Here is a 27,549-nt window from a genome sequence, read left to right on the forward strand (position 1 = left end):
CTCGTCGGTGTTTATTAAAGTTTGATTCAGAAAGTGGAACAAAAACTGACCCTTATAAGCTTCCCGAAGGTCACGTTTCAAAGAAGGACGTTAAATTTACTTCAATAAATGCGTTCCTATTATTGCGTGCACTAAATTTAGAATTGCATGCGTGAGGCAATGTAGGTTACCATGCCTGATGGATTAGGACATCACTGTCTTAATGGGATAAGGTAAGAAGATCAAGATGAGGTTTCTCTCTCACTTGCTGTCTCTCACAAACACACAATCAAACATACAAGTGTTTTGCATTCAAAAGGCAAAATATAGCTTACTGTAATTCACACAACCACTGTAGTTAGAATCCTTTGAAGTCTCTTGTCTTCATTGTCACCAGTCTTACTAGAAATTAATAAACCTTTAATATTAATGTAACACCCGTACACTGCCCGGACCTACAACCACAACACTGTAACCAAACTGACTTGGCTCAGCAGGGGCCTAAATCTAGCAAATGTCATGCCCGTCTCCTAATGATGGATCCAAAACTGGTCAGGAGCTGTTTTGAGCATTCCTGATTGGAGCATTCTGACCTTCAGCTCAAACTGGTCCATCTTTTTAAAAACCTTATTATGGCAGTCAGGCCAGTGACGTAACATGTGGGTGCATTGACACTCAGCTGCAGTTGGTTATGTGTGTTCTGCAAAATCGGATCTGAACCTGAAGCAACAAAGGACCTGAACAGCTGAAGGTATCGATGTATCTCTGAAACAGTTTGAGTAAAAGCCCTCAAACACCAGCAGCATCTCGACACACATGTTCTGTCTCCAAGCATCAATGATCACCATGATCATTTTTAATACATATGAGCAGTCTGGGTGGACATACAGTGTGTGTTGGAGGGGTTGTGTGTGCTCATGGTTCATTACCTTAACATAGAGTGAGATGTCGTAGTCCTGGTCCTGCTGTGTTCTGCTGTTCCTGAACACAGGAGGTAAAGGACTCTCCACTCTCCTATGGGAGATCAGTTTGACCTCCTCTCGCTTCTCCTCAATCATCTCCTCCCGCTGGGGGATGTATGAATGACCGTCCTCCAGCAGCACCACTCGCTTCTTCTTCATCTGATCATCTCTCTTTTTGGGCAGAGAGTCATCCTTGATCACTGACTTCAGCTCCTTTATCCAGTCCTGCTTCTTCGGCGGACTTTTCTCTTGCGGTTCTTTTTTCACCCACTCTTTTTTGACAGGCTTCAGTTCTTTCCTCCAGTCCTTCATCTCTACTGCTGTCTCCTCTTCCGCTGGTGGATCTTTTTTAATCCAGTCATTGTCTTTTCTCTTAGATGACAGCACTCTTGTTTTCCCCCATCCTTCTTTTGAGATCGGTTGCGGTTCAGGACACAAGATCCCGTTTTCCATTGCTTGCTTCAGTCCTTTAACTCGTCCATTTATATCCAACTCATCCAACTCTACCTCCCTGTTGTCCTCATTTTGCTTTTCCTTCTCTTCTTTTTCTTCCATCTTCTCTTTCTCTCCTTGCAGCTCTTGGTACTCTTCATCTTTAGAATCGTCTATAGCATCGTCCCGAGAGCTTGTAATGGTGGCAGGAGTTTGTTCTTCGAGTTGTCTTTCATCTTCAGTCTCATCATCTAAAACAGTCACAGGCTCTCCCTCCATTTCTTCTTCACCTCCTGCCTCCCCATCTTCTCCAAGCCTCCTTTCTGGTAGTAGGTTGTCTCCCCAATCTGTCCCTGCTTCTCTGAGGGGCTGCAAATCACCTCCTCCATCAATCGTTGGTTCATTCTCATCTAGTGGGCCTCTTAACTGTTCATCTTCAACTTGTTCGTCTAGTTCAAACGCCTCCTCCACCTGATCCAGATCTTGCTGTGCGTCTGCATTCACCTCCTCTGCACAGTGGACCACTGGTTCAAGAAGTGTCACCATAGCTGTGTTTTCCAGCTGGACGGTCATTGCCTCCTGCATTTCACTGCGCTCCTCCTCACCTGTTAACTCTCTAACAACATTATCACCTTTCCTCCCCTCCTCTTTCACGCTCTGTCCACCCCCATCCATCACTTCTAGAGCATTAGCCTCAACCTGTCGCTCCTGCTCTCCCTCCTTCTGGTTGATCCTTGTTTCCTCAATTCCTCCTTCTGACTGTGATTGCTCTTCAGAGGGCAGAAAGGCCACGTCTAGTTGTTCTACCTTTTGATTTGCTTCAATGTCAGAAACATCATCAAAATCCACTGTTGCATCTTGCGCAATCTCATGGACTTCCTCATCCTCAATCTTTGCCTCACAGCCTTGCCGTGTGACGTCTAATTCTGAGTTGTCCTTTTCATCAGAGTTCGTTTCATCTTCAGCTGAGGTTTGATTACTGTTAATCTCGACTTCTTCATTTGTCACAGTGGTTACAGGAGTCACATCTGTTTCTAGATCCTCAACGCCTCCTGTTACGTCACCAGTATAAACTTCAGTTTTGTCTTGGTCATTATCAGATGACTTTTCACCCTGTTGTGACTCCACTACAGGACCATCATGAACATGCACTGATTCATCATTGCAGCTCTCCTCCATTTCTCCACTCGGTATTTCTTTCATTTGTTCATTTTCTTCTTCATCATTTAACAGCTCTCCTTCACACTCTCCATCGCTGTCTAATATCTGCCAGTCAACTCTCGCGTCCTCTACTAACATTAGTAAATGACATGGATTTTCAGTCGATATCTTTGCATCTTCACATCCTTTCTCTACTGACTGGTCATCCTGCAGTTCATCTCCCACATCTTCATCTCCCATCTTTCCTTCATGTTTTCCATTGCTGTCTAATGTCTGCTGGTTAGCTTCCTCAACCAGTATGGGTGAGTGACGTGGATTTTCAGTCAGCATCATTTTGTCTTCACATCCTTTCTCTGTTGTCTCTTCATCTATGTTTTCTTGCTGTTCATCCCCCATTTCAGCTTCTCCATCCTCATTTTCTTCCAGTCTTTCTCTTCCTCCTCCCTCCCTCTCTCCCATTTCTCCATTTGGCAACAGGGCCTCTTGGATAATCCTCCCTTCTTCCCTTTCACTCCGTTCTCTGCTTACACTTTCAGCTTCCCCATGTCCTGCCTCGGCCATCATTAGAACATCCTCCCCTACCTCCTCTGCCAGTTCCACTTCCTCGTCTTCTTCCTCACCCTCATCCTCTCTTCCCCTCTGGCTATCCAGGTCTGAACAAAGCGGACTGTGGACGATGGTCACATTTGACAGGTCTGGATTTGGACAGGAGCTTGACTGAGCCATCAGGAAAGTTTGAAGAAACACTGAGACTTACTCAGGAAAAAGCGGTGCCCAAGTATCCAGGAGAAGTGTGCAGCTGTAGAAGATGTCAAGAGTTGGGTAGTGTTCTAGAAGAAGGTCGAAGATGGATTTTGGAAGACTAAAACTGCAGAGCAGTTTAAGTTTCCAGGATTCAGTGGAGTGTTTCTGGTAATATTGAGGTTCCAAACAAAAGCAGGTATTCCAGAAAATATTTAAAAGGAATCTTACAGAGTTTCTGAAGTTTGAACGCAAGAGCCGAGGAGTAGCAGGAGTAGTGCTTCCAAAGTCACAGACGGTCTCAAATCCTTGAAGTTGCTACTCGAGGAAATATGTTCAGATGATTCCTGGTTTCTGGAATGGTTCAGAGGCGGAAATTTACCAAGCTTTGGTAATCGTAAAAGATCTCTAGGATTTGTAGAAAGTTCCAGATTTCCAGGCAGAAGAAAGATTTCAATGAAGATTCTGAGATTTCCCCTCCAAAAGTCATAAGACACCTTATATGTCTTAGGTGTAGGGTTTACAGGTACACACCCTTTTTCTGTTTGCTTGTTGCTTTGGGGTTCTTGAATCAGTACTGCGCCTTGAGCACAGTTAGACATCGATAAATACAATCTCTCTCTCTCTCCTTCTCCTTTCAGTCCTTCTCTCTCTCTCTCTCTCTCTCTCTCCAGAGGATTAAATGAAGTCTGATCCCCACATGACCAGAAGCTTAAACTCCTCTGCCACCCAGGGACCAGTACCACTGGAGCTGGAGTTTCTTAAACACACACACATTACCGTTACATATGACGCATACTTTCACCAGAAAAACAAAACAAAAACACAGAAGCACATACAGTTAAAAGATTTAGGTTTAATACATTCTGTTGAAGTGCTGTCAACTTTCTGTCTGCACTACTTTACGAATACATCTGTGGGACATAGGTTAGGTTTTTCTTATGATGTTTTTAATGGGACACATGAATGAATCCAATGTACATCTCTTTTGCACTTTTGCACAAAATGTTAAGAAAAACAATTATTTAAATAAATCAAAACACATTACTTAACATTTGCTCTTTCCACTGTGATGACTGAATTTTTGGAACCTGCCACAAGAGGGCAGGGTTTTGACTTAAAATAATGCCTGCATGCCTTAAGCATCAAACAATTATGATAGAAATGTGAGCATTTACATTATTAGTGTCGCACTGTTTAGACTTCAGCCTCTTAACTGCATCATTTTTAAGTTGTTTCAGAGTGAAATGAATATGAAATGAGAAATATTGTGCTCTCTGCAAGGTGCAAGCTCGCAGAAACAGTGATTTTTGAACTGAATGCATCGGAATCAGTCTTAATTATGATGATTTACACAGTTGTAATCATATATAAAGGTGTGCAATGTGTAATAAACCACTGAGCTACGACAGAGCTGCCTATTATAGCTGCCAACTAGAGTGAGATTGAAATATCTTACAGAGTCTAACGCTCATTTCAATTTGCGGCTCATCAGCTGGTTGGGTTATTCTGACCCAGCTGCTGGTCCACCCATTCATCTGATCGTGAATCTCCTAGATCCTTATCTTGTGGTCAGAGGTTTGCACAGCTCATGGTGGGCCCTACTTTACCTGAATTTAAAAAACAAGAAAAAAATGTCTGAATGTGACATGTGAACAGTGTAACATATTGTTGGTTCTATCTATTAATGATGCTAAATCAAGAATACTGGCGGCTAATGTTACCTTGTAAAAACTGGCAAAGAAATGCTATTCTAATTTACTTAACATACACCAATTCTACGTATGTGACTTAGTTTGCTAGAGATGCTGGTGGACAGGAATGGCAGCTTGAAAAGACAAACTCACTATCCACCTGCTGCTCTCAGAACTGACAAATAAAACCTACTCATCATTTTTGGAGGGGTATTCATTCTATCAAATTGGCATGACCTTAATTAAACAATGTACTAACAGAAATTAATTCATGCTCTTGAGTCTATTTCTGCAGGTAGTGTTATTTGACATCAAGTTATAGTTGTAAACTTAACAGGAAATATTTACCACAGCAGAGTTCACTTTACTGTAATTTATGTAATAATAATAATATTTATATGTGTGCCAATGTTATTATTGTTTCTGCTGTCCACAAACCGGAAAAAAACTAACAAACAACAACAAAAACAGAAATAAAAATATTTTTTTAAAACAACATCCGCAAACCCGGAAATTGCTTCTGCTGCGTGTGCGTCACCTCCTTTATCCTCTGCGCCATGCTAACTGAAATTACCCGACAGCTGCAATTGTAGTTAATTTTAGGGAATTCTCTGCGGTTTCAGGTGAGGACAGTAACGAGGACCAAGCGGCCGCCTTCAGCCACGACTGCCTGAGAAAACATTTCCCCGGAACATCGTGTGTTTGTCTTGTTTTCCGGCATCTTCTCACTCTCTGTGTTAGCATAAACCCGCTAGTCAGCTTAGTGCAGCTTTTATTCTCAGGAGCAGCTTTGCAGCTTTCTGTTGGCTGTTTGGAGGAAACACCGAGCTGTTTAAATCCATATTATCATGAAATAACGCCCTCAGCTTTGTCGGTAAGTACGATATTAAATAGCAACTAAAGCTACTTTCATTTTAGCAGCTAGCGGGACATGAATGATGGGCGTTAGTCAAGTTTTTTTTATATGGATTTCTGCTTTGCTAACATGAGCTCTTGTTATTTTCAGAAAGAGATAATAGCAAGTCGTGATGCAGCAGTCAGAGAATACTGGAGAGGAGGAGGCCACGGTAGATGTCCACTTCACCGATTTACCGAACGCCCTGATCGCCTGTAAAGTCCCGGAGGATTTGTTTAATGAAGGCAGCCTGAAGGTAAGTTAAAATGAGATGTAGCCTTCTACAAACGCTGGCATTTTACTGAAGTAAGTATCTTTTAATGTACTGTTTGTGTGCCGAATTAAAGAGTGATGCTTGGGGATTCAAAAAAGCACCAAGTTCTGATTTGTGAAATATATCTGTAAGCCACTGAGCCAGAAAAGTCTTAAATCACTTGACTTTTAAATGGAGTTTGGTGCTCTTTTGTGCAGGTCCACTCACATCCACGTTCACTCCCACTTTTACGGATTTGGACCACTAGATGGAGTTAATAGTTGAAATAATAACTTTGTGGTGAAGACTGAGCTGTCATTCTCAGTTACCAAACAGCTAAACTTGCATCAGTTTAATTTTATCACAGCAGATGAAGTGCAAGAATGAAGTCAGACAGATGGATGCATCACTGGGAAGCTTCCAGTAACATTCAGCTGGCATTTGCTACCAGCCTTTGCATAACACAATAGATTCAGAAACACTCCACAGACAAGTAACATGCCTGTAAACACACCAAACATATGGATCTACTTTTTTCTCCCCGTATTCTTGTGATAGTTGACCGTGGCAGGGTGTTGATTAGTGATAGAATATAACTGAAGATTTTCTTATAACAAAACTGATGCTCGTCACCTTGGCTTATTTTAGCATCAGTCGTAATGCGCTTTCTCCATCAATTAAGCATGACGTGTCATTTTATTGTAGGCAGGATGATGTCTACAAAACATGGCAACTGCAGTAGCGAGTTACATATCTCATAACTCCAACAACTGTGCTTTTTTTTTTTTTTTAGTCTCAGCTTTGGTAGAAAAACATGTCCTTCCTATTGTAACACATTTAAAGGTATCATTTTGATGCTCACAGCAGCCTTAGTAGTCAGTACTCTGTTGAAAAAGCATACATGGCATTCAGAATCAAATTGTCGTCAATAAGCAAACACTTGAGTTCACACTAATGAGTCTCTGAATGGAATGTAAGTACAAGTTATGACTCACTGGAAAGTGACAATGGAGCAGTGCAGTGCGGCTAAAGCAAGTCTCTGTAGACCTCGTCAGTTCCATGGCTGCAGCAATGTTTACAGTAATCACTAGACATTTGAAATGTGCAACCATTGTCTAAGATTTACAGAATTTTGCCAGTATTTGGGTTACAGACCATTTTTTCCCCACAGAAAAAGCCATGACATACTTTATTCCTTCAAAGGTATCAGTGATGCTTTTGCCTCAACCTTGAGGACAGAGGTGGGTCCTGATTTACATGAATCTAATGCTGAAATACTGTTGCTTTCTTTCTGTTGCGTACCAGAACAACTGCATGCAACTCTCCAACTTAAGTAACCTGTTTAACCCATGAACTATCTCTGAGTCATGTAAGTGTACCAGTCTTTCCAGAGTCTTTGCCTCTTTTTTTTTTATCAAGGCTTTTTATTATGATATGCAGTTTTTAGTAACCTGAATGGGCTTGAATTGGTCAAAGGGGAGAACTGGCACTTAATTTAGGTGCATTCACAGTAATAAGTGTAGTCAGTGGGCTGTCGTGTGTCTCTATATCTTTGATTTTTTTAAATTTAAGTATAGAGTGGATGAATGATAAATAACCTTTTCAGTTTCAAAAGTCATTGAGGAATAATGATATTATGGTAAACCCTCAGTAAATGGATTCTCTCTTGTTTAAAACACAGCCAGTAAGTTGTGCTACTGGTAAAGATTCATTCGAACTGAGTTTGAACTCTCGGGACAGTCACTGAAGGCGTGGCAGAGTGGGAGAAAAGTGGTTTGAACAAATGACTAAAGCTGTGGTGTCAGTGCACGCGGAAAAATGTATTGTAGAACAATAGACAGTGGTAAACAGCCAGAGCTTCAATGGGAAGGTTATCGTGTTTAAGTAGAGTTTTTGTTGAGCCTCGGATTCCGGAGGAACAATTTGTGTGGAAGAGCTTTTTACCCGTTGCCTCGCAGCAAGAAGGTCGCCAGTTCGCGTCCCGGTGGGGGCACCAGGATCTTTCTGCGTGGAGTTTGCATGTTCTCCCCGTGCAGTGGGGGTTCTCTCACACAGTCCAAAAACATGTTGAGGTTAATTGGTGATTCTAAATTGTCCGTAGGTGTGAATGTGAGTGTGCTTGGTTGTCTGTCTCTAAGTGTAGCCCTGTGATAGACTGGTGACCTGTCCAGGGTGTCCCCTGCCTTCGCCCTAAGTCAGCTGGGATAGGCTCTAGCCTCCCCCCCCCACTCGCGACCCTAGTGAGGATTAAGCGGTGTATAGATAATGGATGGATGGATGGATGGATGGATGGAGCATTTTACCCTGGCAGATTTTGACCATCTAGTCCACATGTAGATTTGCAGAAGGCCCTTAACAGCTTTGTGGGAGGATGGGGTAATGAAGCAGCTGCTATGAGCCACCTGGTCCTTGTGCAACCAAAATAAGAGCCGAATTGGTATTCTTAGCACAAAGTCAAGCACATTTCTGGAAGATGCTGGCCTCCACCAAGGTTGTCTCTTGTCTTTGTGATTTTTCATGGATGAGATCTCAAGGCTCAGCCAGAGTCAACACGCAATGGCACCTGTGTGTTTGTCAGTTTCTTTGTAGAGTAGTTTAAAAAATGAAACCGAGAAGTCACATACAGAAGTTGCATAGGTGTGAAACCAACATCATCCAGCCAATCCTGACAGTCTATCGTTGTGAGTGAACGCACAACCAACACCTGATACGCTCACGATTTAAGAGTCTCGTGCCTGCACAGGGTATTGAGGTGAGCTGCTGTAAGGGTTTTGCTCAAAGACGGTAAACTACGGAGTAGAAGGGCAAAGCGGAAAAAAAAAAAAAAAAAAGACTTGTGTTTGTTTTTTCCTTGTTTCCTTTCTTCCGTGATCCTGCTGCTTTTCCACCGGGCTTCTGCAAGGATTTCAGGGTCATATGATGTATCATATGGCAGAAGATTCCACCGGGGGTGTGTGTGGATGTTTGAGCAATTCCTGAGAACATTCAGTTGTTGTGGTTCTCTTGAACAATGAATGTACTTTAAGTGAGAGAGAGGGGGAATCATTTACAGTCAACAGAGATCAGCCTGTTGGTATTAAACAACATAATACCTTCCTCATGAGAACAGTGATTGTAATTGGTTTTATCGTGTGTTTAGTCATCTGAGCATAGGCCTGTATCAACCTTTTGTGCTACCCGTATTGTAAAAACACCACTGTAAATAATATAACTGCAATATTGTATGATTATATTAAATACTGTGAATGTGTAAGGGTGCTGTGTGTTCATGTATGTGACCAAGGGAATAGTCGGGTATGTGCAAGGCAGGAAATAAAAAAATAATAAATGAAACAAATAGTGGACAAGACAATACATATGCATGTGCCTAGATACTCATGTTTATTAACTGTCTGACAGCCAACATCTGTCGTCACGTGTAAAAGGCATGCTGTCTTTAAATTCTTGCCAGAATCATGCTGTTTGGTAGAGTCATAAACTGTAGAAAGCAAGAGAATAGTTGGATTTTGAACTTTCCAACGGTCCTTTAACTACTCATCTGTGATGTGCAGTTCAGTCGGGAAACCAAATTGAAGCCTAATACTGTAATAAAAAATATATATATATATGCTATAGCCAGACAACTAATTAGTGTTAGCTTATCACTGTAGCTTTTTGCCTATTGGAAAAAAAAAATTGGAGCACCGCTACACTCATTTTGAAGAACTACAATAGGTTGTAGGTTTTTGTTTTGTATTATTTGGCTGCAAATTCTCTATTAATAATCGAAGCATATGGCAGTTTCAGAATATAATGCATTGTCTGGAGAGACTTTTGCAGCTAGGTCCCTTTACAGGAATAAAGCAGAATGTTTTTTCCAGTGTGTTGTGAAAGGTAGACTGTTTGGAGCCCAACTGGAGCAGAAAGCTGGCTAAAAACAGCATTAACAAACCAGCATGGAAGAACAGATTTAGGTCAGGGAAAACTCTGATGTAGGTCTGGAAAGTCAGGCGAGTCTCATGGACTTTTCCAGCAGGACACACCCAGTGTCAAGATGAGATCATCAAAAAGCCGAACACTTAATTGTATTTAAATCTCCCTTTCATTATCTTTGATTAAGATCAAGATTATATACGTGTGATGGCAGTTTCATCACAGTGACTGGCATTATTAGCCTTACGCAATGGGATAAGCGGGGTTAGACATGGATGGATAAGAAACACTCATCTGAATTTTTCCAACCAGTCTGATGAAAAATGTGACCCAGATCAGACAAGTTTCACGGCAAATGGAAAATCTGAGCGCGTTTGTTTTGTTGTGCACGCACTGACTCAGTTAGTTAGTCCCATCAGTGGAATCTGGCTTCTGTAACTTGATGCCTGTCTGGCTGAAAGTAGACTTTGTAGCGGGACGGATCGCGAAACTGTTCAGGGATGGGGTTTAAAAATAAGTACTGTGTCACTGGAATTTCAGTTAAAGGAACTGGAATCCACCTAAAAGGCCAAATGAGGGGTTTGGTCTGTTTCTCAGTGGTTAAATAAATGGAAGCAGACTTAGTTTCTACAACAGTTGTAGACGAGAAGAATTCAGTTATCGAAGGATTATGAAGGAAACCCATATATTTCTGCTTTTGTAATTTTCTCCCCACCTTTAAATTCCTAATGCAACAACGCAAGGTAAAACGGCAACCTTCAGGTTATTTCTGTCAGAAATTCCTAACAAGGAACATTGAGGTCAAGGTTCAGTGTGTTTTTAACCTCCGCTGTTGCAGAGCGTAAATGACCTCTTGCCTCCTTCAGTAAACAGGCTATCAGCTGTTTTTCTTCACCTGCTGGAAAAGCGTGTGAACACCTGTGAACACTGGAACACATGGTTGAACTTTAGGTACTGCTTTGATTTAACTGAGCTGCTTTTTTGTTTTTTTGGGATGCCCCTGCTACAATTAGAGTGAAGGCAGGAATAACACAAGTTGTGCTGGACAAGACCTAGTAACGCTTCTCAAGTATGAATAAAACTTCTGTACCCCAAAGATTGCCAGCATGTTTAAAAAGTATGTTGTCTTTAAAAAAAAAATAAAAATAAAAAATACACCATTTATCAGAACCAAAAACTATAAAAACAGAAATATTTGTTGGATCTTCAAGTTTATGACTTAATTACTCATCTGTGACTGGTTGTTCCATTGTAAAAATTTAGCAACATCAAATTTAAAATTGCGATATTCCATAGACATATTGCATTATTATACGTGTCTCTTTTGAAAATTGGCCAATATTAAAGCATTTGCCCTAGATTCTATAAAAGAACAAATATTCCTCTCTCCTCAGCATCTGTAAAACCATTAGTGACTCATCCGCAACCACCAGAACCGTGACAGAAATTCAGGAACCTTTTACTTCCGTGGCTGTTGCCATTGTTAAGCACGCTGCATGTAAAAACACTGATGCATTATAATCTTGTGTGTGCACATAAGTTAATCTCCCAAACCCTAAGTATTTGCTGGGTGCTTTTTTTTTAAACTTCTGTCACTGTGGGCTCATTTTTCCACAACAATATAAAATCCAGCATCTGTATGAGTACAACTATGGTTAGATAGTTGTACATTATGACTCAGTTAAAATGCCGTAAAAGTCCCTGAATTTTTCGTCATGTTGGTTGCAGCTGATTCACTTTTTATGTATTTTTTTTACAATCTGGTCAAAGCACAACATTTATTTTTGGCAACTTTTTAAATGAGACATGCAGAATAAATAGATTTTTGATAAAAATATCACATTTTTAAGCTTAGATTTTGCACAGACGAGTATAAAATCCTCAGTCTGTTTTTACTGTTTGTATATAATAAATGGTGTAATTCAGTCAGTTAAAAAAAACCAAACAAACCTGCCTTTCAAACCCGCTGGTGGATTTTGGGGTTCAGAAGCTAATAAACATGTTAATTAGTGTGATTCAGAGGAGCTGGTTGGCAGATTTTGTTTCTGTTGCTCAGAGCAGGCAAGCTGTTTCCAGTCGTTTTGCAAGGCTAAACTAACTGGATGCTAACTTCATATTTACACAAGATGTGGGGGTTTACTGAATCTAACTTGTTCGCGAGGAAGTAAATAAGCACTGCAGTTCTTTAAGGGCTGTGTGCTTTGCTTGTATTGTCAGCTACATCAACAGTGTGTCCTTGTGTCAGCCTTCAAATATCAATCATTAGTTCACCTCGACACTGGAAAGAAGACCATGATGCAGTAAAAATGAAGCAGCTGCCTAGTAACACAATGCTGCGAATGTGAGGCAGGCAGGATTTGATCTTGTGCGCAAGTGTGTTTTGTGCGCACTGTACACGTGCACACCTTTGTGTGTGTGTGTGTGTGTGTGTGTACCTTGGCTGTCTGTCTAGTGAGGGAATGGAAAAAATGGGGAGATGAAACAAAAACATAGGGATGGAAAAAATGCAGGGCTGAGCATGCACGCACTCTCACAGACACACACACCGCGGCCACAGCAGGGTGAGGCTGAGGTCTGGAGATGATTAGCACCTACACACACATGTTCACACGGTAATGTTTAACATCAACAAACAACACTTACATGAGAGCATCAGTTTCACTGTCGGGAGGCTCGCTAGCATTACACCACTTCGTTTTCCACATACACACACATTTTCCATCCAGCGCACACGCAGGACGGTGCCATTAGTCATTTCACTGTGCATTAACACCTGCACTCAGCGGGCCGCACGTATCACGTACAGTATGCAGACATGTCGGTCTAATAGTTTACGGTGGCCATGTTGCAAACAGACCGCTGGCCAGATGTCACTGTCTTTCCATGGCTTCTTAATGTACATAGTTGGGTCACTGTGTCTTGTTTTAGCTGTCAGCTCACTGTCAGAAGGTCCTGGGGTCAAACTCTGCAGAGCTGCATGTTGCGCAACAAGGCCTGGTTGTTTATTCCCCAAGCCTGGACCCAGTTTGTGCTGTTACTGATTTTAGTTTCCCTGCAAAAATGTATTTAGTAGCCAGAGCAACGTATTAATGTTACTAAAATTCAAATAATCCAAAATGCCAAATTAATTTGACATATTGACATTCCAGCAAGGGCTGTTTGTAGCAGATGTATTGGTGTGAAAGTCTTTTCAGATCCTAAAATACTGCATGCAAAGTTTTAGAATGCAAGAAGAGCAGCAGATAATTTATTATCTGTAGCACCGATCAGAAAGTCGTCACATGACCTAAGTAGGGTTTTTTTTAATGGATTAAGCAGCTACAAGAAAAAAAAGATATTTAAAAACACTCTCCTTATAATTTAATTATATGTAAATGAATTTTTGCTGGTGCATTTTCTAGAATAGCACCTGTTTGTTTCTTCTTCAGGTGTCATGTTTGCTTTGTGGTAATTTAAATGACGTACTTTTGACACTCTGGAAACTTTTAACACTGGACTAAGTTGGTTTCTGGGTGAATGAATCAGACTATACTGTCGCTGCCATTTTCTAAAACTGAATTGAAGCATTTTAGATTTTAATCATAATTTATTTATGTTGTAAAAACAAGCGCTGGTATAAAATATTGACGCTGACACATTTTCAGCATCCGTCACTGATAATGCTCAAGAAAAACAGCAGCCCTACATCTCATAACAGGTTGTATTATAAGGAATACATGTTCACTGTCGACCCGTCCACTTTACTTTTCACCCAGTTCACGATGGGATGGTCCTTCTCCTTTCCATGACACAGGCCTATTGTACTTTGGCCTGTAACAGTCGGAAAAACACAGGTGTTGCTCCTTGATTGAATGACCGTTGAATTCAGGTTCCTGGTGTTGTTCATGCTGGATCAGTGTCACACTGTCATTGCTTACTGGGAAGGATGAGGAAACAGAGACCAATATAAATTCACTATAAACCAAATTTTGAGCATGCGGAAGTTGTAAACTTAATATAAAAAAGTTCTGTTGAAGACACCTGATGCATGAGTCTTCTATTTCTTGTCTTGTTTGAGGAACCTGTGGATCCAGTATGCTCCAAGGAAATAGTTATCTTTGTTTATCAACCTCCAAGGTCAGGTTTTCAGAAAAACATGTTAGATAGATTAAAGGTGCCTTGATGATTTGATGGCTTTTAACCTTCAAACTCCCTTTTTTATTACTCAGTACTAAGCAGTTTTTTTTGTTATTAATATTATACAAAGTTAGGAGAGTCACAAGAAACCGTTTTGCAACACCGACTGAAATGTCATAGATCACCCTCGTAGATCTTTTACTTCATTATGCTCCTGAGGTTCTGAGGATGGAGGTTAAGAAATAATGTGTTTTTCTCTCTTCAATTCCTGCTTAAACCCAGGTGTTTTGTGCAGCACAGGACGCCGCGTCGTTCTGCATGACATTCATTTCTTTCTTGAAGTTATTTTTATGTGAGGCAGGAGATAGCCAGAGGTCTTTTTGACACCCTCAGGGGCCCTAAAGGGATCAACTGTTGTGGAAAAAACTGCTGTGGCTCTTATGACCTTAAAAAATAAAGCTGGTTGTTGGTAAGTTTGAATCTGCTGCAGCAGGGGCGAAGGCAGAATTTGTCCAGCATTTATCTTAAAGAGGAGAATGAGAGCGGGAGCTTATTTATAGTATGACACAAAACTCTCCTTCCATTGGCTCGTGGTAACCTATTAAATCTTCTTGACCATATCAGAAACTCTAAGCCTACATTCCATATGTTAACAAAGACGCTGAGGAATCCTGGTCCTCATAAAGGCCTGAGCTCTCTATTTTTGACTCCACTTATATAACACACACATGTCACATCACTGAAAGCAGCTTTAACCTCAAAATACAGGAGCATTTTGATTAGATGATTATCATATAAATAAATAACCTATGAAAGTGTAACCAAGTTTAATTTCACACCAAACATCTCACCTCCCAATATCATCACTCCCCCGCCTGCCTGTTGGAACACGGTGACCCTTCACCAACCGTCTTGACTTGTCTGATGGAAACTTTCCATATAAGCCGAAATCTCGCAAAATTTGTCTGTGCTGAGTTTTTTTTTTTTTTTTCATCTTATGCAGGATAGTGCACACTATTCCAGGCTGTTCATCATCAGAAATATCAAAATTTCTCCCCGTATTGACTGCAAACTGACTTTCTTAATGATGTCGAACTGCCTCTTTTAAGTAGGTTTCCCTTTAATGAGAACTTCTAGCAAACTAATGAGAAATCCTCTGGGAGACTAATATGGGAATATAGAACAAGCAAAAGCTTTGACTGAAAAACTAAATATTCTTTTGACTGATCCTAATAAAATGGCACTTGGATAATTTGGAACAAAGTGCAGTTTAGTTAAAATTCAAATGAAGACAGAAATGTTTGGAAATACATCACCATAATGGATTCTTATTAGAGCTGCAATTATTAACCAATTAGTTGGCAACTATTTCCATTAATTGGATTAAATAATTTTTAAAAAGCAAAAAATGTCCAAACTCTCTAAATCCTGGTTTTTAAATTTGAATATCTTTCTGGTTTTCTCCTGCTTGACAGTAAACTAAACGTCTTTGGGTTGCGGACAAAACAAGATAGTCGAGGATGTTATCTTGGGCTTTGGGAAACAGTGATTGACCATTTTGTGTTTGTAGACCAAACAGCTAATCGATAAATCAGATTATTTTACATTGAGAATATTTGATAGCTGCAGAAAACATTGAAAAATCAAGAGAAGCTAATGTGTGTTTTTAAAGGTGAGACACAACAGACAAAAAATTACTTTTTTTTTTTTCATGCAATGGCAATTTTGAGATTTTGGGATATTTGCTTGTCTTACATGTCTTCTTTCAGAAAGAAAACATCTAAAGTGCACAATTAGGTGTTTATTTAATGACACTTTGTGTCTTAGCAGCCATAGATTTCGATTATAATACATTTTTTTCAAGGTTGTTTTCTTAAAATGAATTTTTCTCACTCTCTGAGTCAGAAATCGTCACTTACATAAACTGTACCAGTTTTATTTCTCTCTGTATTCTGAAGGCTAAAAAAAAAAAAAGATAATATAAAAATGAAATTCTCTGATTCCAGCTTCTTGAATGTGAATATTTTCGGCTTTTTGACATGAAATTGAATGTCTTTGGGTTGCGGACACAACCAGACATTTGTCATCGTAGCCTTTTGGAAACACTAATTAGCATTTTGACCCATTTTCAACTATTGATTATTGTTATTCAGAAGTGAATTAGAAACCATACGTTCACAGTTGTCAATAAATGTGGGCTACGTAGGCAACAAAGCTTTTCTTTGTCTCATCTGCGTTGACCTCCTCTTCCTAAGCTAGAAATGTACTCTCACACAGGTGCAAATGTTCATGAATTGGCTGCACAGTCTGGTCTTGTTTTTCCAACTGCCGGCTGCACACACACACTTCCCCTCCACTTCAAGCTCTCTGCTATTAATACCTCATAAAAGCATGTTATCAAACTGCATACTTTCCATGAGTACCACCTCCCACCTCTCGCTTTGTATCCCTTCATCCTTCCATCCAGCATTCTTCCAACTAGTCAAGTCTTTCCACTCTTTTTTTTTTAAATTTCTGCCAATCTCCCTCTTTGTCTGTCAGCTGTTTTTTCCTTCTCCCTTTGTCTCCTCTCTCTCTCTCTCGCTCTCTCTCTCTCCGTCTTTGCAAAGACTGACATGTTTCCTCGTCATGGGGAGTGGACTCAGAGTCAGGTGACAAGTCTTTGGGAAATTAAGAGGTGAAAGGCTCATTGTCGCACATTTTCCATTCAACAAAGGATTTGTGCAGAAAGCAGATTAATGTGTCAGTGTGCTCAGCGGTGATGTCATTATTTTCCAGTATCTCTTTCTGCACACACACACACACACATTGCCTCTCTTCCTTTCTGTATGATTACTCAGCGTTGGGCAGTATCTGTCAGAACAGGGAAGAGAGAGGGGGAAAAAAAAAAGCAGGCGTCCCTCCCCCTCCCACAGGCGATTGGCTTGCAGTGAATGAACGAATGAATGAGACCAGGAAGACGAGAGGGAGGGGATTGTGGGTAATGCGTCATCGGCTGGCAGGGGCTCATTTAAGCAGCTGTAGGAAGCAGGACAAGAGAGAGAGTGAGCGAGCGAGCTTAAGAGAGGCTGAATGACATTTTCGGCTCTCCACACCCAAATCTCTGGAAAATTCCTTCAGTTTGCAGGCTGCTGCAGAGCTGATTCACCGAGAGAGACAGGGAGAAAGGCTGGATATTAACTGGGCAGAAGAGAGGAGAAAAAAGCTGAATGGTGGATCTTGTCTTTCAGCTGCAGATTCAGACTTGATAACCTTGGAAGTGTGGGTTAGGAGGCTGCGAGTTCATTGAAGTGTACTTGTAAAATCTGTTCGTTGTGAGGACAGAAGAGAAACTGCTGCTTTTACCCCGACAAAAGAAGACCCACGTGTGAGGAACTGGTGCTGAAAGAAAAAAAACGAAAAATCCCGACCCGTTTCCGGTTTGGAAGCATCAGTTACTTTCTGCTCGTCTGTCATCCTGGGGAAGGCAACGCTCCTCCGATCCCCCCATCTCCCCCCTTCCTCATCATCACCCTCATCATCTTCGCCGGTTTCAGCGTCCCGTCGCACCCTGACCTCGGTTATCAGGTGGAAGAAGTTTCGGCTCCCAGGTTCGGCCGTCATGCACATCAAGACCACCAAGTGTAACCGCTTTTGCCTGGTTGCCTCGGTGACCAACCATGAGGTGTTCCACCGTCCTGAGGCGCAGGTAAGATGGCAGTCCGACTATGCCGCTCCTTCTGCCAACCAGTGTCCTCGAAATTTATTCATGCAACTTGCTGCAGTTGTCCTTTACCCGGCACTTTTTAAAATTTTTGTTTGTTACTATTTGAGGTGCAAATATCTTAAGTGATTATCGCATTATCAGTCAGTAAACGATTGTGAAGGAGGAGGAACAAATCTCAGTGGACATTCAGCACAAAGGCAACTTGGTTGCATAATTCGCTGAGCTCCAGTAAGATGTTACCGGTACAGCTGGCACATCATGAATATGTGAACTCTGGCCAGAATCCATTAACCACAACAGAAGTCTTTGTCATTGTGCCCATGGCTAGCTAAACCCCCACAATGCTCTCTGCTTGCCACTGAGCTGCCTCTAGTCAAAGCCACCACCTCCTCTGGTCACTAAACAAAGCATATGAACTGCAGTCTTTCTTTTCATTTAGCAGTAAAAGGCTCCACCTGGTGGCACAACCAGGAACTCCAGTTAACCTACAGTAAATTTTTTCACAATCTTTTACATCCCTATATATTTTACTTTTTTTTTTTTCTCTGGAGCTCTATTGGGCTGCAGCCTGTGTATTTAGGGTTTGGGTACTTCATAGGCTTAGACTCTAGAGTCTGTCATGTAGTACAATTAGGGAGACGTCCAAAATTCTTGATGCAGCAGGGCAACAAGCCGAAATATCCAGCCAGTGTCATAAAGCACATTGAGACAGTGAGAAACTGTTGCGTAACGTCTTCTGTGGCTCTCGGGGGGGGCTTTGCGAATTTGAAATAATGATCGTGTCATAGTGTTGTCATCAGGGTTATTTCAAGCAGGGTTGTTGTCTCACTGAAGTACTGGAATACCTCTTTCACTATCAATTGTACGAAGCGGCTTTTAAAGGGAAAACCATGTGTATTCAAGCAGTGTTTGACGTCTTTGAGCTAACAGTCCATTTAATAGACAGATGGACAATCTGTACAATCATTCTTTTGTGTTCAGTGAATGATTTTGCCAGTTATTTTCCACACTGTAAATTTTCCTGAGGACCCTGCAGAGAACCAACATGAAAACTGTGGCAGTGCAAACTGTTGATTATAGAAGAGCACAGGTGTATAGAGCTCACACTGCATTAAGGTTTATGTGTCCCATGTCTCGTGGGTTTTGTGCGATTACGAGTGGCTTAAAGACCTCATAAAGCCAGGCTGAATATTCCTACGCTGTGTGTCACTGCACAAATCCACATTCAATGATTGCTGTTGTGCTGCAGTGCAGTCCAGTGGGTACAACACTCTGACTGATCACTGCAGGAGGCAGAGATGACTTGTCCAATGCTATTTTTATCCAAATATTCAAACTGTGATTTTCAGTCTTGGTTGGACAGGCATCAGCTGTTTTCCAATAATGTATATTACAAGGTGTACAGAGCTAAATCTGTCTGATCCGACAGCCAGCCGTGCAATAAATTCTATTGTCATATTGTGTTATATTGTTATAAATAGCACAACATTGTTCGGGGTTGGAATCTAGCAGCCTGTAGTCTGTATATATTGCGTATTGCACTGAAAGACCTTTGTTGCTTTTTGTCTATTGCAGTTATATAAATGGTGTGAACAAAATATTAAAAATATCCCTGTGTTACGTCAGGCATCCTCAAGAATGATATGAGTCAAGACGAAACATTACTCAACAGTACACCTTTGCTCAGCGACTGGAGCTGAATGTGCCAGACAAAAAAACGATGCAGCTGATGTTCAGTAGTTTTTAGAAATTTCAGATTTAGAACAGGAGCATTTAAGAGACACGCATCGCTTCTCTTGACTGCAGCTTTCATCTGTTCAAATATCTGAGAATGTGATCTGTCTTTGGCTGCTGCTGCCATTATTCAAGCATATCTGATTGGCATTACTTGGTCGTCCATATGAATCTTTGTTTTTTAACAAAAGGTGCCTGGTGTAGTTTAGAAATGTGTCACATAGTTTGTCAGAGTGGCTCGACTCTATTACATTCCTCACAATGCTCTCAGCAAAGTCTGCAGCACATGTAGCAGAGTAGACGGGGATGCGGAGTCTAGTAGTGCCTGTGTTTGGCAAGTTTGTGAAATGTCATCCCTAGATAATAATAAACAAATGATCCTATCATTGTCCCCTTTCAATACAACTCAAATTGGTAATAAAATCTATCAATATCTAGATTTTTTTACTCCCTAAAATCAATATCTGCCCCAAAAATCTAGTATTAGTGAGGTTCTAGTTCGAATTAATTTGATGTACAGCCCGACCCTGCCTCAAATATACACAAGAGCAATTTAAATATGTGGAATATAAAAGTCAGTCATGGAATAAAAATGAAAAAGATAAAAGCGTGATGAATCAGAATGATCTATTGTTACATTAAACCACAATTCAAGGCAAGACAGTATTTTAATTATAAACTGAAACGTTAGTTGCTGTTTGCGTCATAGTGAAGAGAAAACAGTAATTATCTTGTTCTGCGGCTGTTCTGTGTGGATGTGGTCATTGTTTTGGGAACCCTGCACTCCAGCATTGTCTTGGCTGTCTGCTGGGGTCTGCAGCAAGCTTATTATTTAGTGTTTTTGTGGACACACTGACCCAGCAACCCTCAGAGTCAGAGGACTACGTGGTCAGAAAGCAGCTATTAACTGAAAATGGTCTGCTTTTGATGGATGGTTCCTACAAGGGCAGCTGCTTCATTAAATAACTGAAACTGTGTGTGTTTAAATAGCTGCTGCGTCAAGGTGTGGGTGTGTTTAAGCAGCATCCATCAATTCTGATGTGCTGCCATCTCAAGTGTGTCTGTTCTGCAGCCGCCACTGTTTGTGTGTGTCCTGGAAATGGTTATCAAGGTCAGCCGTCAACTTCATTTTTCTCTCCTAATTATCCCTTATAACAATAATTGGTCATCCAAAATTGAGGCCACAGCTCCCCTGACGCACACACACAGACACGTGAAGGCTGCAGGCTCTCTTCGGCGAAAAGGAAGAACAGATATAGTGTCTGGTAATAGAAGCTATTTTTATGAATTTTATTCATAGCGTCTTCAAGTCTCATAAGTGTATTCATGGCTGCCTGTGGCTCTGTGTTTAGTATTTTTAGATAAGAGGAGCTGAAGGGAGCAAATTGAGTGGAAGTGGAGGAGATGGTGCAGAAGCTGGTCCAATTTTGCAAATTTGAGTCGTCATTTCGCTCTAATCCTAATGTTCTCGCTTCCACCTTCCCTCCTCTCTCTCTCTCTCTCTCTCTCCGTCTTTGCAGGCCAGCTTTGAGGCCTTGTTCCGTTCGTTCGACCCGGAGGTGCAGTTCCAGTATTTCAAGTCCTTCCAGCGGGTCCGGATCAGCTTCAGTGATGCTCTGGCTGCCGCTGAGGCCAGACTCCGACTGCACAAGACTGACTTCAATGGCAAAGAGATGAGACTCTACTTCGCCCAGGTAACGTCCCGCTGCTGAGCAGAGATCAGTCAGACGCTGACCTTTGCCATGAAGAATTAAAAACCTGATGAAACTCTGCCCAGTCTGGCTGCAATTTGTGTGGAGCCCCAAAGAATGAAATATTAACCCTCTGAATTTAAGCACTTTCTGGGCCTTTTTCGCTCCTGACGCATTTTAGTCACTGTCTGCTCATTTTCACCTCAATATAAAGTCCTGCACTTCCTTAGATGCCACGGCTAGAAGTAGAGAGAACTCAAAGATGTCCTCTGTGCAGTATTAAACAGTTATAACGCCATAAATCATAAAAAAAAAGGAAAACTGAAGTAGAATTTATTTCATTATTTAGTCCAAGAAATAGAAAAAAAATAGTCAAAATGTCTGACATTTGGCTGCATCAAACATGGCTCCTCGATTGTGCAGATGTTTTTTGTTTTTATGGAATCTGGTTCAAGAAAATGACTTTTTTTAATTGAAACATGTAGAACATATAGATTTTGATGAAGCTTTATAATTTTAAGCTTAGATTTGGTTAATTTTACTCATGGGGAGTTGAAAATGACACAGTTTTTTCTTCAGTTTTTACAGTTTCTGCCTTTAATAAATAGCCTGTTTTGATGATTTTCTTCTTCCATTAAAGACAACATGCTTTTTTAAGGTTCAGAATGTAAGATGAATAAATGACTAAATGTGAACTAGTCTGATTAAAGGGTATAAGTGGCTCATAAATTGTAGTTAAAGTGTTTATCACAGAACTGCCTTGTTAAGCTAAACAAAAGGAGATGCTTGTTTGTCAGAACAGCAGCAGCCTTTAGTTGGTCGATTCATATGTGTGATATTATAGTTTTTATACCTAAAACAAGCCAACTGCCTAAATCAGCTGGATTTTTATTATTTCTTCAATTATTCAACTGATTATTTTTTACATGATCTTATTTATGTTTATATGTAACACTGAACACTTAATACATGTGAGCCACGTACATTCTAGGTTGTCAACACCAATGCGCTAAGACTTCTGTTTTGTCCTGCAGTCTGTCCACATAGGAAGTCCTCGTCTGGAGCCTCCCAAGCCGGACAAGCAGTTCCTCATCTCCCCCCCGGCCTCCCCTCCGGTCGGCTGGGAGCAGAGTCAGGACGCCACACCGGTCATCAACTACGACCTGCTGTGCGCCATCTCCAAACTGGGACCAGGTACAGTCCAGCAACACCTTTCAAGTTTTAGAAGCTGTATCACATCAGTCTCTGAGAGTCTGATAACATCTGGAAACTCGAAAGTGAAGGAACGTAAAGAGCCCTACGATAAACAACATGAGGAGTTAGTGTTTGGCCTAAACTGTCTTGAATGAAGATGATCAAATGAAAACACACAACTTGACCTTTCCAGCATTACTAGTTACATGTCTGTGCAATGAAGTGTCAATAATATGACATCATAGGAAAACAGTAGAACCAGAGCTTGTTCCATATTTGGAATTATCATAATATTAGATAGCCTGGAAACTTTAAAGTAAATGTAGTGAAATAACCTGTAAAATAGTCTTGGACTCATAGAGTTAAAGGAACATTCCACTTTTTAAAAATTTCTCTTTTTGCATCTCTTAATCTAAACCTGGTACACAAGCTATCAGTGCTCATGCCATCTGCAAGGACACTAGTCTAGCCTCCACACTGATTTAGATACATCGCATATATTAGAAATTAGAGCTCGATCCCTCTGCGTAGGAGTTGCTTCTAAGTTTGGCTAGCTGCTCAATTAATTTGCGGTTAGTCACTGTTTTATTGGTCCTTCCAGGATTCACTTGACTCACAGGACAAAGTTGGTCCAAGATTACCAGCTGCACCATGCTACATATCAGACATCCAAACCTCTCTGTGTGTTTTAACACAGCGTCTGCAGTGAACTGCTGTAGAACAGAAACAAACAAGAGCTGATCTCTAAGCAGAAACAACTGGCTTTGCTTGAATATTATCTTTGTTGCAGCACAAGGTCAGTGCTGTCTACACCAAAGCTACACTGAGCAAAAAGGGTCGAATAGTATTGAATTTTCGATGAGACCTTTTAGACGTAATATTGAAGGAGGCTACTAGAAATAGATTTAAATTATTCTCTGCAAGACTTTGGAGCTTTGTATGAGGATCGAACGTTCGCTTTAGTTTAGTGTGACTCTTCAGCAGCGACTGCAGTGACGTCAGCACGGTGACACAAAGACTTCAGTTACGTCTACCCACAATCCCTCTGAGTCAGCAGGTCGTTATGCCTCCAAGGTGACGAGCCACGGCTGCACCTCGGTACACCCTGACAACGTACAGCTGAACAAACAGCAACTGTTCAGGCTGTGAAAACTGGCAAGAGAGCTGGAATCTGTGGACAGATCTGGAAGCTTCCCGCTCAGATAGTGTTGAGGTGTTTCCTCCTTTTGTTCTAAAGTATCTGCAGCATCGTTTGCATACTGGCTGATTGCATCTTCACACATGGATCGTGCTGCAGGGCTTTCCACGGTGATGTCAAGTAGCCAGGAAGTGGGAATCCAGGAGAAAAATATACATTCATCTTAACTACTTGAACATTTTAATAAGTTTTCCCACCAAAATGTTAACATGTTGGGATTTATTGTCAGAAGAATTTGGCTTCTTCACGTTTAAAAATTTAAGAAGAAATCAAACCTTTTTGAAGATGCCTACAGGTGTTACCAATACTGGGAAAAACACTGCCTCTACATATTATAGATATTTTTGCTACTTCGCTGCCTGCAGTTCATCTAAAAAATGTCTCTGAGCTTTTGTAACATGAACGATGGTCGTAGTTGAGCCATTTGGGGCTTTTCTGTTGCGCCAAAGAGTCCAAATATGTTACTTTATACATAATCTGATACAAACATTTCATTTCTGTTGAATTTTTAAATGAGACGTGTAAAGCTTTTGTTAGTTTTCTGGATGGAAGCAAAAGTCGCACATGATTAGTTCAAGGACTGTCGGAAAGTTGAAAATCTGATAAAACCTTTAGTACCATGCCTCTTAAACCTGACAAGTTTTGGGATTCAGAGCGATTATGATGTTTAATTTCTTTACTGACACCTTCATTGTAAGGTTACCAAGATGATGATGGTTACTGGTGATACTGCGGTGTATCATTGATCTTTATTTACAGTTCCTGCTTTTACGACTTTGTCGCAGTCACCTGCTGGTCTCTCCAAACTCAGAAACCTGCTCACTTTGATTATTCAAACCAGCTTGATGCTGAGAACAAGCGAGGTTCCTTCATTTGTATCATGAAAGTCTGACTGCAATCTGAGTGACTTTTAGCCTAATGTGTCGTGACCATTCTTCTTCTCTGTGCGATCCCCAGGAGACAAGTACGAGCTCCACACCGCCACGCCCACCACCCCCAGCGTGGTCGTCCACGTGTGCGAGGACGAGCGCGGCGACAGCTCGGCACTCGACGACAGCGACCAGGACGACAAGCCCCGCCCCCCGCGGCCCAAGATCATCCAGACCCGGCGCCCTGACTACGCACCCGGAGTGGAGCAGTGAGCGACGACGACAGGGAGGGAGCAGAGTGTAACATTTCATCCTGAAGTGATCGGTGAACATGCTCTCAGAGCTTTGAAGAAGGTTTGGGGACTTTGAGAAGGCGCCCGAGGGTGCTGTCCCGTAGACGAGCATTTCATAAGACGGAGAGAGAACACATAGCATTGAATGCTGCATTCATGTCCCATGGGAATGACAGGACGTATGAACTTTGTGATGATACTGACTCCTTGTGAATATAAGGTTTGGAGTTTGACATGAAATAAATATTAATTTTGAAGTGTAGGAAATCATATATGCTAATGTTTTAACTATCACGGAGGAAGACTTTGCTGGTTTGTGTTGACATGAAATTTACAGAGACTACGTTTGGTCAAGAAAGTCCGTAGACGACCACTCAAGCGATTTGAATTTCTTCCCACATGACATGAATGCAGCATCGATCTGATGAGTCATGTTTTCCTCATCTAGAGTTTCTGGACTGAACGGACTGAAGAGGGAAACTTTTTTCAGTGGAATTATGTTAGCGATAACCATGTGACTGTTGATATTTGCTAGGGTGCTACATGTGTCCGTCAGTGAGCTGTAGAGGCTGAGGAGCTCCATCTTCCACACTACCGGCTTCTGCTTTTTATTTCCCGATCTCCCTTCAGAGGTCGTGCTGGCGCTGCAGCTCCCCATCACTCTTCACTCCTGTTCGATGTCTGTTTCGCAGCTGCTTTGTGGTTAAAATGTAAAGTCGAGGCTCGCCTTACTCACATTCTACGGGCCGTGTTCTGCTTTCACTGAAGCGTTGTTCTGAGATGAGGAGTTTGCAGCCACAGTCTTGTTCCTGTAATGACTTCTAACAGTGTTTCGTTTTTTTTTTTCGATTCTGGTGTTTCTGGTTGTGGTCTAGCGAATGCTGTTTAATGAAGCTAAATGCCTTTTTCTAAAGCTTTTTTGTGTGTGAATGTAGAACTCACATTCAGCCCGAGTTCATCTGAGGGCTACACCGACCATTCTGTTAAAAAAAGAAAAAAAAGAAAAAGAAAAACAGGGCTAAACTTCTTTTCGCTCCTGCGTGGGCTGAATAGTATTCTGAAGTCTGTGTGGGAAAATACAACCGCAGTACTGTTATTCAACCGATGACCCGGAGCCCAGTTTGTCTGTTCTAGTGGGAATCCATCTGAAAAAAAAGTGCTCGTACGTGTTGGTGTCCTGTTATGTTTTTTTGCATGTGTGGGTCTATTTGTGTTGCTTCTCCTGTCGTCACGTCGGCCTGCTGCACACACACTGTTGTTACATTATCATGTCCTGACACTCCACAGATGTTGTTATTTTCTTTAAGATTTGTACAAAATGTTACAACAACTGACGTTTTCAGACCTCACATGTACCTGCTGAGCTCTTTGTGCTCTATTCTTCCCTTCTGTTGTGTCATTTACGAGCTAAATTTTAACAAAACATGCACTGTGTAACTCGGTCTTAACACGTGACGACATAAAAATTGAAATTAACAAGTGGAAATAATCTGTTTTTATCTTCAGTTGCTTTCTTGAAGAAGTTGTAACAACTGAATTAGATAATATAATAATTCTGGTTGAAAACATCTATAAAAGGTGTTTTGGTCGCTTCAGCAGAGTCAGACTACTCCACCGATTGCAAATTGTGCTGGTTAGTTTGGTTCCAAAAAAAAAAAAAAAACTGTATTTGCAGCTATTCTCAGTTATTCCAGCTTCTGTTTTTAGTTGCTTTCATAAGTTTTCTTCTCGTGGATCTCGTTCAGGACGTTGGAAAATGTTTGCTAGTGGAACCAGCACTGTGAAGCATCATCTGTCCCGGTGGAGGTTGCATAAGGCTCTGTTAGTTTAGCTACTTTCTACTAGTTCATTTGTTTTTAAAAGAAGGAATTATTGAATTATCATCAAATAAATATTTGACCATCTAACCCTCATGTGTCTGTGTTTTAAGTTACATGTCTGGAGAACAGTTTTGCAAACAGTTATAAAAAAAAAAACTATTTCCATGATCAGGAGTATCATGAAATATGTAGTAAAATACACAATATTCATAAAAACAATGTACCGGTAGCTATGTGACACAGTGAGTTCTTTCTGACTGAAGAAGCAGCAGCGTCCTCTGCTGGTTGTAGAGGTGAAGTGAAAAATCTAACAACACCAAGTATGAGAAAAAAAACTTACAGAAAGATGCGAATCATCACGTGTTTTTTAAGCAACGAGTTAAAAGACTGAATGTTAAAAAAGCAACTCAAATCAAGTCACAACTTTAAAGCCAAACAAGTGGGACTTTTTATGTGAAATCAGTGCTGTTTTGCATACATCGGACAGCACAAAGAGTTCAGGTTATTTATAGATAAAAAAATCTTATTGCAATTTCTCCTCATTCACATTTAAAAACAGCACTGATAGATCTGACAGAATTTGTGAGTAATATAGAAACTGAGCTGGATTACTCAACCAATAATCTATGAGTAGACCCCCCGTATGTTTAAGGCTTGATTTGAACATTTTACTGATCACTTCATGGCCTCTTTTTCCTTTATTACTGACCTTTTAGAACCAGTATGTACTTTAAGATAATCAATATTAATAATTTTAATATTAGCAGCAGTACTCAGCTTGGTTAGGATCTAGTGTGAGGGATTATGAGTTAGCCTACAAACTTTCCTCCTTTCATTGCTTTTCAAAATTAAATAATGTTTAAGATATATTAGCATTTTTGACAATTATTTACAAAAAA

The 27,549-nt window shown here is 40.9% G+C and overlaps 1 protein-coding gene across 2 annotated transcripts; it reads left to right on the forward strand.

The window, feature by feature from the left end:
* Window positions 1-5,497: 5,497 nt before the first annotated feature.
* rcan1b (regulator of calcineurin 1b) lies at window positions 5,498-26,737 on the forward strand. Of its 2 annotated transcripts, XM_008290037.1 has the most exons (5): window positions 5,498-5,843; window positions 5,976-6,120; window positions 21,106-21,279; window positions 22,311-22,470; window positions 24,626-26,737. In XM_008290037.1, exons 2-5 carry the CDS (start codon window positions 5,998-6,000, stop codon window positions 24,808-24,810), a joined length of 642 nt encoding a protein of 213 aa, XP_008288259.1. In that variant the 5' UTR covers window positions 5,498-5,843; window positions 5,976-5,997; the 3' UTR covers window positions 24,811-26,737. The 2 variants fall into 2 exon arrangements, with proteins under 2 accessions (XP_008288259.1, XP_008288260.1); XM_008290038.1 differs by lacking the exons at window positions 5,498-5,843; window positions 5,976-6,120 and adding an exon at window positions 17,531-17,833.
* Window positions 26,738-27,549: the final 812 nt, after the last annotated feature.

The sequence above is a fragment of the Stegastes partitus genome, unplaced genomic scaffold, assembly GCF_000690725.1.
Source record: "Stegastes partitus isolate 25-593 unplaced genomic scaffold, Stegastes_partitus-1.0.2 Scaffold652, whole genome shotgun sequence".
NCBI classification, from domain to species: Eukaryota; Metazoa; Chordata; class Actinopteri; family Pomacentridae; genus Stegastes; species Stegastes partitus.